The 12,201-nt window shown below is 48.9% G+C and overlaps 1 protein-coding gene across 1 annotated transcript in view; it reads left to right on the forward strand.

Moving 5' to 3' along the window:
• Nucleotides 1–12,201, forward strand: part of PLEKHH1 (pleckstrin homology, MyTH4 and FERM domain containing H1) — a 46,591-nt gene that overhangs the window by 24,976 nt on the left and 9,414 nt on the right. Inside the window, exons 7-17 of the mRNA XM_004370965.2 lie at nucleotides 2,775–2,853; nucleotides 3,561–3,652; nucleotides 5,340–5,490; nucleotides 5,697–5,839; nucleotides 6,833–6,943; nucleotides 7,893–7,979; nucleotides 8,299–8,460; nucleotides 9,465–9,545; nucleotides 9,930–10,112; nucleotides 10,489–10,597; nucleotides 11,721–11,833. Coding sequence (XP_004371022.1) covers nucleotides 2,775–2,853; nucleotides 3,561–3,652; nucleotides 5,340–5,490; nucleotides 5,697–5,839; nucleotides 6,833–6,943; nucleotides 7,893–7,979; nucleotides 8,299–8,460; nucleotides 9,465–9,545; nucleotides 9,930–10,112; nucleotides 10,489–10,597; nucleotides 11,721–11,833 — 1,311 coding nt within the window. The remainder of the gene's footprint in view (nucleotides 1–2,774; nucleotides 2,854–3,560; nucleotides 3,653–5,339; nucleotides 5,491–5,696; nucleotides 5,840–6,832; nucleotides 6,944–7,892; nucleotides 7,980–8,298; nucleotides 8,461–9,464; nucleotides 9,546–9,929; nucleotides 10,113–10,488; nucleotides 10,598–11,720; nucleotides 11,834–12,201) is intronic.

Consider the following 12,201-nt stretch of genomic DNA (forward strand, 5'->3'; position numbering starts at 1 on the left):
CACAGAGCCTGCCTGGACTACAGGCACTCACTGTGTGCCACACACCAAGCTGGGTGCTTTCCGTACATTTTCTCATGACTCGTTGCGGTGACACAGCATGGTCGTTAAGAGCACAGGTTCCGGAACCAAACAACTAGGGTTGAATTGCTAACTGTGTGATTCTGGGCAAGTTACTTAACCTCTGTGCCTCAGTTTCCCTATCTGCAGAAAGGGGATAATTGCATCTACTTTGTAGGGTTGTTGTGAGAATTAAATGTGTTAATATTTAATAAAGCACTTAGAATAGTGCCTGGTTTGCAGTAAGTGGTATGTTAGTGTTGGGTATTTTTCATTATTTCTGAGCCTTAGTCCCCTTACTTGTAATACTAGATAAAGTGATGTAATGTCTGGTGGAACTAGTTCAGAATCTCAGGGATGGGGGTGGGAATACAGGTGAAACAAGATTGTTCATGAATGAATCTTTGTAGAAGCTGGGTGATGGGTACATGAGGTGGTTCTCTATAATGTTCTCCTGACTTTTGTGGCTGACATTTTCCATGGTAAAAAGTTAAAATAAAAATTGGGGGAGTAATAGCATCTCACAGATCAGTGGTGAGGATGAGATGAGATAACGGGTGTCGAGTGTTTAGCACAGTCTGGTGCGTGGGAAGGACTCAGTACTTAGATGAGGAGTTAGGTGCTACCTACCCCCCCCCCGCCACCCCTTTTTACAAAGAGTCCCTGGGTGGTGAAAACAGTTAACACGTTCAGCTGCTAACTGAAAAGTTGGAGGTTCAAGTCTACCCAGAGGCATCTTGGAAGAAAAGCCTGGCGATCTTCCCAAAAATCAGCCATTGAAAACCGTATGGAGCACAGATCTACTCTGACACATATGGGGTCCCCATGAGTCAGAGCTGATGGCAACTGGTTGTAGTACCATGATGGCTAATAGTGCTTCTTGTGTTCTGTCTGTACGTATATGTGTGTGTGTACGTATGGGTTTGTGTATGTGTGTGAGAATGAATAAGAATAAATATACAAAATGCCTTGGATGACATTTTTCGCACAAAAACATCTCATCTTTGGGGAGTGAGGTGTTGAGAGGCTTCAGGTCTTCTCCCAGACCCTTGGTGCTCTGTCAGCTGGGCTTTGGGGACCCAGGAATCAGATAAACCACTTTAAGGAGAATTTGTCTCACGTTTGCAATCCTCTTTCTAACTTGCTCCCAAGAAAAACAAGGTACAGTGCCAGCTCCATCTGAGGTCCCTGGGCTGGGTCACTGTATTGGAGGGCGAGATTAGGAAATCACAGTGGCCAGAGAGTCCTTCTCTCAGGCAGGACCAAGTGGATATGAACCATCTGGGGGAAACAAGAAGACCGAGAATTCAGAGAAGGACGTTTCTCAATCTGAGAGAGTCAGATATAGTTATTTTGCCAATTTGCCTTTTGCAGAGCCCTATATCCACTAATCCTCAACGCAACCTTGTGACTTAAGCATTAGATAACCTTTTTTGGTAAAACAGTTCTACATTTCCTTGAACCTAAATCCCTCAGGCTTCAGTTTCATTTCCTCTGTGAAGTTAGAGGCCTGTCCTTGGTTGAATTCCGTGACCATTCCTGGCAGGAATAATCTTTTTTATGCCTAATCTTACTACTTGGACCCAATCTGTCTGCCTTACATAAAGGTAGCTTGATGGCCACAGGAATTTTCCTCCCCTTCTGCAGTGCCCCTCCTTGGATTCCCTTCCTCCTGCCCTCCATCCCTTATCTCCCCACCCTTCCTTTATCTCGGGATCTCATCCCTGTACTCACCAGCCCCTCCCCCAGCTTCCTCTCACAGCTACTTTCCTCTGGGACAACACCCCAATATGCCTACCACTTCCCCCTAAGCCAGGCTGGCCCGACCCCGTACCAAGATGCTCAGCCACCTCCTGGAGCCAGCCTGGCATTCCTTCTCCCAGCCAGCCCTTGTGACTCACTGCAGTCAGCTGAGTGGGCCTTTGTTTTCCCTTTACCATCAGTGGAGAAAGAGATATGGAAATGTATAGGTGGGGCCTAGTAGGTTATTTGAGTGCAATCCAAAACCATTAGGAGAAGCTCCCTGGGTCTGTGGACCTGCGTCAGACCCAGGGCCACCTTAGGGGGTTAAAGGAGAGTTGAGAATGGGCATGCTCCCTTAGAAGGGTCTACTTTGAGGTTCTGAAGTCCGTTTGAGCCAGAATGAAACTTCAGGCTGGCTTTGTAGGTTGGCCCTGAAGTCTAACCATGATATAACATTATTATGGTAGGAAAAAAATGTGTCCTTCCCAAACAACTGGCTTACAATGAGCATATCCTCACCATGTAGCTCTGACTTCCTCCTTTTCAACACCCCTGACTTCTAGGGGTGAGATCCTGAGGTCCAAGGGTCTCTAAGTGGGTGAGATTCAGAGAATCAGGCTATTGACTTTCCCCTCCCTGCCAGGATTGCAGAAGCACTTTGTCCCAAAGGGAAGGGAATGAATATCTGTGGGGCACTGATTATATTCAAGGTGTTAAGTATTTACATCAATAATTTGATTCTCACAACACCTTTTAAAGGTAAGCATTATAATTATCCCCACTCTAGAGCTAAGGAAAACGAGGCTCTTAAGTGACATAACTTGCCCAAGATTCCTCAGCTAGTAACTGGCCGAGCTTGCATGTGGACCCAAGTCTGCCGGCTCCATGCTTTTTTCTCCACACCCCAGGAGGGTGTGAGTGGGCAGTTCTGGGCCCTGATGGAATCCCTGACTCCAAGGGACCTCTTATTCCAGGAGAGCCGGATCTACGCTGTGGCCTCTTCGGGCATGCAGCTCTCGGACGCGGCTCCCAGAAGTAACACTACCAGCTGTGGTGAGTCCAAGTGAGGCTCAAAGGGAGCAGATGCCCATGGTGGGTGGGGGGAGGAGAAGACTCTGAGCAACACCCAGGGCCAGGGCCATCTGGTACCTGCTTCCCTCACCCAGCAGTGAAGTTAAAGTGAAATACAGCAAGGGCTTCTTGGAGGGAAAAGGAAGTTGTGCAGGTTCAGCTCATTACCTGCCAAGTGGAAGTGTGAAGGGTGGTAGCCAATCACAGGGCTGGAAGTCACCTTAGAGGCAGTCCTCCAGCCCAGCCCCCCACCTGCACAGGCTCCCTTCTTCAGCGCAAGGGCTATGGATGGGGGGAGCAACCCTGAAGGAGCCGCTTCCATCCCGCCCCACTGGCCAGCCACAGAATCCCCATACTTGCATAATTTGCAACTCACCCCAGCAAAAGTGGGACCGAGTGCAAGGCTCATGGAGGATAGAATGGTTGCAAGGCAAGGCTTTTGGATTCTGTTGTAACGGGTCCATTAATGCACTGCGATCATGGTCCCCCAAAGGCATTCAGGGGGAGCAGAAAGGCAGGAGAGAAGCTAAAGAAGGCCTTGGCCCCCATCCTGAGCCCTGTCATACCCTGAGTGCTCTTTCAGGAGATGCTGTCTGCACTTACCTCCTTGCCTTGCCCAGTTCTCTGCCTCCATTACTGACTGGGTTATGCCATCTAAGTTCATCTTGTCCCACTTTCCTCCCCTCTAGCTTCAGGCCCTCCTGCCCTTGCATCCCCTGGGCCTTTCTCTGGCTTTGTCTACAAGAATGTCACCGTGCCTGTCTTCACAACCCTGAAGGGGGTAAGGAGCTGCAGTCCAAAGAGGGGTGCCCCACTGGGAGAGGCCCTTCATCATGGCATACAGTGGCTGGGGGGGTGGGACTCTCGAGTCAGGCTTCTGCACACACATGACCCTGGTCTAGGAGCTAAGTCCACATGTATTTCACTTTATTGTTCATCTTTATTAGATTCTTATTATAAAAATTATATGTTTATAAAAATTTGAATCAATATGAATGTGGACAAGTGAAAAGTTAAAGGTTAAACCTATTCCTGCTCCACCACCCCCATTCCCACCTTTTCTGTCTGTTCCACTGCCCAGTTCCAGACAGCAGTGGGACTCCTTCCAGAAGGGTGTTCAAACATAAACCTATATACACATCTCTACTTTTTTTAAACAAAAATCAGATATAATAGTGTGTTGCAACATGATGTTTTCATACACATTTTTTCTCTTTGTTATTAGATTTTGAAATTACAGCTATAATACTTGGTAAAACTTTTCATAGAAGATTAAAAAGCCAAAAGTGCAAATTCCTTTCACATTGCTTTCCCCTAATTCCTGTCTCCAGAGGCAGTTATCATTAATGGTTTGATGTTTATTTTGCAAAACTCTCTGATGCATTTACAGATACAAATTCCTTCTCTCTCTCTCTCTGTCTTTCCCTGTCTGTCTCTCCCTCATGTATGGACACAGTACACAAAAGGGATCATATTGTACACATTCTACACCTTGATCATTCACTCAGCGATCTGTCAGGTCATCCTTCTGTACCTCCACACACCGCTCTACCTCTTCTTCATATTGCTGTCCAGTACTTCTTGGTAGAGATGCCCTGTAATGGCCTTAACCTTTGCTCCACTGATTGGCATTCAGGTCATGTCCCTGTTTTTCTCTAAAATAAATGTTGTGATGAATATCATTGTATAAGTATATCTCATTATATTATGTGTATATAATACTGATGTTAATATTAAATATATTTAATATATAAATATCTGCTTATATATATTTCCATAAGGGATAGTGCTAGAGGTGGAATTTCTGGACAAATTACATGCACGTCTTTTGTTTAATATTTTATTTTTTGTTGTTGTTGAGAATATACACAGCAGAACATACACCATTTCAACAATGTCTACATTTACAATTCAGTGAAATTGGTTACATTCTTCAAGTTTTGCAACCATTCTCACATGTTTTAAATTTTGGTAGATTCTGCCAAATTATCTTCTAAAAAGCTTTTATCACACTACAGAGTATCTTTTCCTCATACTCGTCAGCATTGAGGATCATCAGTCTTCCGATCAAAATGATCTCTCATTGTCTCAGTGTCTACACATATTTTAAAAGCTCCTGCCCCACTGTTGGCCTGTGGTGTGGCTTTCTGGCCCTCTAGTGGCAGGGAGCAAGAGTCACAGCAGCCTGGATGGGGCAGCTCCTTTGGGGACCACAGAAGATGGTGGGTGGGGGAGGAAGGCCCAAAGAGAGGCATGGAGGTAAGGACACAGGAGTCAGGCAGGAAGGGCCTTCCAGAGCCCTCTGGAGCAGATGTCTGCCTGTGTCTGGCTGGGTCAGGGCATCGATGTTGCCCTAGACAGGCTGTGATGGCCACACCTTCGGAGCCTGGGGCTAGAGCACACCTGCAGGGTGGAATGGGGCTTGTTTTGCAGCCCATCTGCAGTGGGGAAGGGGGTCTGTTTTGCAGAGAGCCATGCAGATCAGCAGCATGCCCTTTGTGGATGAGTCCTCTGGGTCCGACGATGATTGCAGCTCTCAGGCCAGTTTCCGAACTTCGGTCTCCTGCTCTGAGTCCAGGAAGACCAGCGGACTGGGCAGCCCCCGGGCCATCAAGAGAGGTACAAGAAGGGAGCAGGAGGGGTGTAGGGCAACAAAGGGTACCTCACCTCCTCCACAGGCAGTTGTACACTGGAGTTCCTGCTTGCTCTGTGCCCAGACCCCCAGCGTTCCACCCTCAGCCCTACACTGAGGCTCTGTAGCTCCTGGGCTGTACCAGGTGGGGAGATGTGGAACCCCGGGTCTTGATTTCTCCTCTCACAACCAGGTGTCTCCATGTCCTCACTGAGCTCTGAGGGTGACTATGCCATCCCCCCGGATGCCTGCTCGCTGGACAGTGACTACTCAGAGCCTGAGCACAAACTACAGCGCACCTCATCCTACTCCACCGATGGGCTGGGCCTAGGCGGGGTGAGCTGGGAGCACGGAGGTGGGAGCGGATCTCCAGCAGAGGCTACCTGGGGCCACAGGGAGAGGGCACTTTCTGTCCTCAGCACTAGATACAGGCAGCAGCTATGTGAGGCCCACGGTGAAGGGTAGGAGAGGGGAAGGGAGGGGGCCATGGAGCTGTCACCGATGTGAGGGCATTGGGAGTGGGCTGGGGTTGTGCAGTTATGGAGTCAGGCACACACAGACCCCATAAGGAAGGAAGGAGAGGGAGCCTACCAGGAATGGCTACTGTGGCCCACCAGGCCCCATGAGGTGTTTTCGCACATTACCTCTTTTTATCCTCACGTCCACCTGAGAATGCTAACGAGAGCTCCCTTGTATTGAGCTTTTACAGTGTGTCAGGCACTGTGCACAGTGCTTTTCAGACATTGTCTCCTTTGTCCTCACAACCTGCTGAGTAATATTATCCCATTTTACACGTGAGGCTGAGAGTCCGAGCCTCAGAGATGTGCTACTATATGCCAGATTGATCTAATTCCCAAGCTCTTGTTCTACGCCACTGTTCCGCCCTGTCTTTATCTCCCCAAGCCTACCTTGCCCTCTTTCCCTTCTGTGCTGCCTGGAATAGCCTTCTCCTCCTCTTGGCTTGTCTGAGACTGACCTTCCCTTCAAAGGCTAGTTCAGGTCTGGCCCTTTCCTGAAGCCCTCCCTGGCATGCTTCTGCCTCTTACAGTCCCTAATCTGCCATCTTCTCATAGTGAAGTGTTATCTTCCCCAACCGGCACGGGAGCCCTACCATGGCAGGAGCACCCTTGCTTTAGTTTTTTCTGAGCTCTTAGCAGGGAACAGTGCCCTGGAAATACACACAGTAGGTGCTCAATACTTTTGTTTTTTAATTGATGACAAAGTAAGGACTCAACTGGACCATTTTGGCCTGTGTGACGTCCAGGAGCCCCAAGGGACTTCCGCTTTCTGTCCACCCTTATTCTCCCCTACACCTTTCCACCCCTGCAGGAATCACTGGAGAAGTCGGGCTACCTGCTAAAAATGGGGAGCCGGGTGAAGACATGGAAGAGGCGCTGGTTTGTCCTGAGACAAGGACAGATTACGTACTACAAATCCCCGGTGAGACCCTTCTTGCCAAGGACTGTAGTTAAAAGGACCCCACCCCAGACTCAGAACTGTGTGAGAGGGCCCGGAGGAGGGGCAGGTGGCCTGAGACCAGAAGGGCAAATGTCTGTCATTTGGGGAGAAACAGCCCGCTGTGTACCTGAGGCATCGAGCCACACCTGGGGACACCAGCCAGATCCCTGGTTCTGTCAATGAAATATGGCACTGAGGAAATTAACACAGCTCAGCCCAGCCACAGCTTTGGACAAACACAGTTCCTAGGCCACCTGCCTTGGTGATTTCTTCTTCCTTCAGAAGCCAGTTCCTTCTTATGCCTGGTCCCAGGCTGCCCTCATGTCATCTAGATTGTCCCAGCAGACGAGCCCATTGCCTCCTCCACCTCCTTCCTCCCCAAATGGAGTTGTTTGGAATTAGGGAGCTTTGAATATTGGGAATTAGTGCGACTGGACCTCCCTGAGAGCCAATTTTAATGTTTTAAAGAAGACAAAAAGGCATTGTCTGTTATGTATCTGCAGTTGATTGGTAGTGGCTCCTGGAAAACCATGTTAAGGATTCTAGGGCTCTATCACTCAGTGAGAAAGCATGCTGTGTGTCTGCAGTGGGCACTGGAAAGGGTAATGGTGACATATATGCCACTTACTTGCCATTCTTGGTATAAGGAATGCAGTGCAAAGAATGTAAGTGCTTTACAGCTCAGTCATCTGTCCTCAATCCTCAGTCTGCCTTTTTTGAGGCCTGAGTCAGAAGGACCCAAGGCCCTAATCATTGCTCCATTTAGTTAGGACCAGGATCCAGAACAAGTTACCCATCATACCTAGCCCAGGAAAACTTGGTAATCACACACTCCTTTGCCTGTGACCTGGATTAAGATGTGAGGGTAAATGATGCTGCTTTTGGAAGTCTCCAAGCTCCAACCTCTTTCCTCCCCACTTTCTTTATACAGAGTGATGTCATCCGGAAACCTCAAGGTCAAGTAGAACTGAACTCCCGATGCCAAATTGTTCGAGGGGAAGGTGCACAGACATTCCAGGTGAACATGCTCCCAGCAGTTTGTATTTTAGACAGAAGGGGTGCTGGTTTGGTTATGGCTGTGATGGAGACAAAGATGGGGCAACATGAGCATAGGTGAAAAATCTGCATCAACATTTGGCAGTGATCCTAATTTGTATTAGAAAGGAAGAAGAGGAGGTGGAATGTGAGACATGGAGTGAAGGGAGGAAAAGAAGGGGGGGAGTAACTGGTAGGAAGGGTCAGTGGGTTCAGAGATTTGGGCCACCTTAGAGCCAGCTCCCTGTTATTTCCTTCTCCTGTCTCCCTGCCCTTGACCCCAATCCCTCACTCTTCCACAGCTCATCTCTGAGAAGAAAACCTACTACCTGACAGCTGATTCACCCACCCTGCTGGAGGAGTGGATCCGAGTACTGCAAAACCTGCTGAAAGTCCAGGCCATTGGGCCTCCAGCCCTGCCTCACGGTGGCACCAAGCCCACTGTGAAGGGCTGGCTGACCAAGGTATGGGTGGGGCTGGTGGAGAGGAATGGGCCTCCTGAGGGTCAGGGAAGCCAGGAGTGGGAGTTCCAAGGGGTGGTGGGTTGCCTCCTCATATACAGCTCCTTTGTCCAGGAACTTCCTCACAGTGACTATTAGTTGGTCCTCAAACATGGTCTGACCACACAAGATGATGAAGAATGATTCCTTGGAAACGGGGATAAGGGCTATTAGAACAACAGCTATACTGAAGACACAGGAAGGAAGAGAATGTCTTGTACCCATTTTGAGGTCATTAGGGGTTGCCCCTACCCCTGCCTTGTTCTCCTACCAAGTCTCAATAGTGGGAAGCAAAGACCTAGGTGAGGTAGGTGTAGCCATTCAAAGACTCATAGTATGCCATGGTATATCCAGTGCTAAGATGCCTGCTCTAAAGACATTTTATTTAAGAGTCTTCTGGTTGCAAGGTGCAGAGAAGCATTTGATACCCCCAGAGAAGGGAAGTTAACAAGGAAGTACATTAGCTAGACACAAAAGCCATCAGGAACCAAAGCAGCTTATAAGAGCAAGAGCAGTGCTTGTGGGCTCTCGTTGGCTCTGCTTCTCTGTTCAATGTGTGGGTACATCATTCTCCTCTGTCCAGGAGCAGTTTCTGTTCCCTTATGATTTGGGTTGCCCAAGGGCTTTACCTCCGTTACGGCTTCCTTACTACTCATATAATCTGTGTTTTGTAGACCATGTTCTTGGGAGAGGAAATCCAATTGGCCTGATGAATCTTTTAATGGCAGATCATAGGTCACTGAGCAGCAGCCTAAGGATGGCTGGGTGTCACATGGCACGAAGCATAGCACCCTCACTGTGAAAGGGGTGGTTCTCATTAGTAGGGAGTCTAAGGGGCCTCTCCACTAAGGACCTGAGTTTGACTGGAGGTTTTGAAATCTCTCTCCCTGTGGCTTTCCTCTGCTAGCCCAGAGTTTATTCCCCGAGTTGCCTAGTTCTAACAATGCTAGCTCATTTCGGTCTTACAGGTAAAGCATGGTCACTCCAAGCTAGTCTGGTGTGCTCTTGTTGGAAAAACCTTCTACTACTATCGGAGCCATGAGGACAAGGTACTTCCTAGGGTATGGTGGGGCCTTCTAATAGCACCTACTCTCCGACTTCCTCTAAACCACATTACTGTGGCTCCATGTCCTGATGGAGGTCCCCAGCTTTACACTGTCCGCCACCTAACCCCCCAACAAGTACAAAAGCCAGCTGGCTGGATCCTACCTGAGTGTACAACCAGTGAATTCTACTTGTATGGTCCATCTATGCTGCCCCAAATAAGCCTCATGCTGCTCCCAGCATGGCTGGAATGTTGCAGCCTTCCCCTCCCCATCCTGTCATCCTGTCCACTTCCATGATTCCCAGCCATACAGAGCCTGAGGGATCAGAGAGGGGAGCCTCCCTTGTCCCCCACCACTCTCCCACTCATGGAAGACTCCTGTCCGCAGCGACCCCTTGGACATCTGCCCATGAGGGATGCACGCATAGAGGAAGTAGATCGATCCTGTGACTCAGACGAGGACTATGAGGCTGGAGGAACTGGGCGGTTGCTTTCCTCCCACTGCACCTTGGTGATCCACCCCCCAGAGCACAGCCCCACCTACCTCCTCATTGGCACCAAGCGTGAAAAGGTAAGGGAGGGGCTGGGCCTCCATGGCAAAGCTTGAACCTATGATTCCAATTTCTCTTCTCTCTTCCACTTGAACTTGCCAAAATTCAAATTTATTTCCCTCTTGGACACTTTGGCAACAAGTATTCTCTGAAAGGGAATATTCCCTTATATTGAATTCACTCCCAATGATCAACATAGGACCACAAGCTTGGAAATTTGGGTTCATGTTCACCTGATCCCAAGTCTTTCTTCTTAGAAACTAGTGGCCTTGACTTGTGCCAACCAAACAGCTGAACCCTACCATGGGCTTGGCCCTTTCAAGGAACCCTCTTTGGAGCTATTGCCTCTATTCCTTCCAGCCCTTCTCCATCAGATGGCTTTCCCTTCCCTTCCAGGACACGTGGCTTTACCACCTCACAGTGGCTGCAGGTGGTAGCAGTGCCAAGGTGGGCACTACCTATGAGCAGCTCATTGGAAAACTGATGGATGGTGAAGGAGATCCAGGTAGGCAAGGGTGGTCATCACTGCTTGGGTTGGAGGGTGGTGGCTCGGTCATCGTTGGTTGAGAATCCAAAGAAAGCACTATTGTTCCCTGAAGCTGTTTTTTTGTTTCGTTTTCCGTCAATATTTTTCTCAAATACTATCAGCTCATCAAACATGGGCTGAAAATGAGTTTACAATTAACATAGGAAGTTGTTGTGTGCCGTCGAGTTGATTCTGACTCATAGTGACCCTACAGGACAGAGTAGAGCTGCCATATAGGGTTCCCCAGGCTGTAACCTTTATAGGAGCAGATCGCCAGGTCTTTTCTCTAGCGTATCTGCTGGAGGATTTTAATGGCTGAACTTTTGGTTAACAACAGAGTGCTTAACCATTGTGCCACCAGGGCTCCTTTGACACTGTTTTTAAAATGTCTAAACTACAGAGAGGAGTTCCCATTCCAACCTCAAGGGCTCCTCTGTCTTTGATCAAGATACTGAAGTGACCATTCTTCGTATCTGGGGGGATTTATCTAGGAAGCTGACTTTCCAGTGACCTGAGTAAATGTTTTACTCTATTCAGCCTGCAGCTTTGTTGGCTGAGCAGAAGGTTGAGCAAAGAAGGTAGCTGGTTAATCTATAGTTAGAGTTTGTTAATCAACAGATGAAGCCTAAACTGGGATGAGGTTAACCTAAGCCTAGGGTGTTTGGGGGTCTTTATTTTGCTACTGATACCCAGGGCCCTGAGGAACTAACTAAAGGCACACATGCCCCTTTTCTGCTGCTCTGAGACTTAATTTCAGGCTGATACATACACTTCATCAGCCAGACCTGATAACTTCAGGGAGGCGGACTGCCCTCCACACACAGTCTTGCACTCAGATGCCCACAGCCTTGCACACACACCCCTATTGTAGCTCTGTGAGTAAAATGACAGCCACCTTCCTGTGTAGTCATGCTTGTGAGTGTGCTAATTGCAGTCCACAACTGCACAGCACACATTATGGATGATAAACCCAGCACAACCTATGTGTCCCAGTTAAATCATTGTCTTCCCACAGATTAAAGTGGGAGTGGGAGTGGGAGTGGGCGGTGGGTTCCCTCATCAGTGGTAACTGTTGCAGCTGTCTGGTCTGTGCTTTGGGCAGATTCTCCTCTCTGGAGACACCCCATGCTGTGCTACAGCAAAGATGGGCTGTACACCTCCCTCACCACCTTGCCCTCAGAGGCCCTGCAGACGGAGGCCCTCAAGCTCTTCAAGGTAAAGTGGGAGCGGAGCCCAGGACCACTGGCTGGTGGCACCCACACCATGTGCCCAGGCCTGGTGCTGCTTGTGCTGCAATGTTAATACTCGGGTGAAAGAGGCCCATGCAGTTAGCGGGTAGTCCACAGAGGGATCTGGAGAGGAAGGGAAAGACAATCTCACAGGGTGTCCACTGCTTTCTTTACGGCAGGAATGTAATCCTCACACGGGGAAGAAAGCTGCTGGGAGGGAGGAAGCCCTGGGACATTGTTCACAAGTCCTTGTAAAGCTCCAGTGAAAACTCTCCCTTGAGGAGCTCCCCTCCTCCTGTAGTTAACTGAAGGAAAGGTCAGATTTATGTAGTTTCTGGACCTGAGAGATTAGCA

The sequence above is a fragment of the Trichechus manatus genome, unplaced genomic scaffold, assembly GCF_000243295.1.
Source record: "Trichechus manatus latirostris isolate Lorelei unplaced genomic scaffold, TriManLat1.0 scaffold00010, whole genome shotgun sequence".
Classification (NCBI taxonomy): Eukaryota; Metazoa; Chordata; class Mammalia; order Sirenia; family Trichechidae; genus Trichechus; species Trichechus manatus.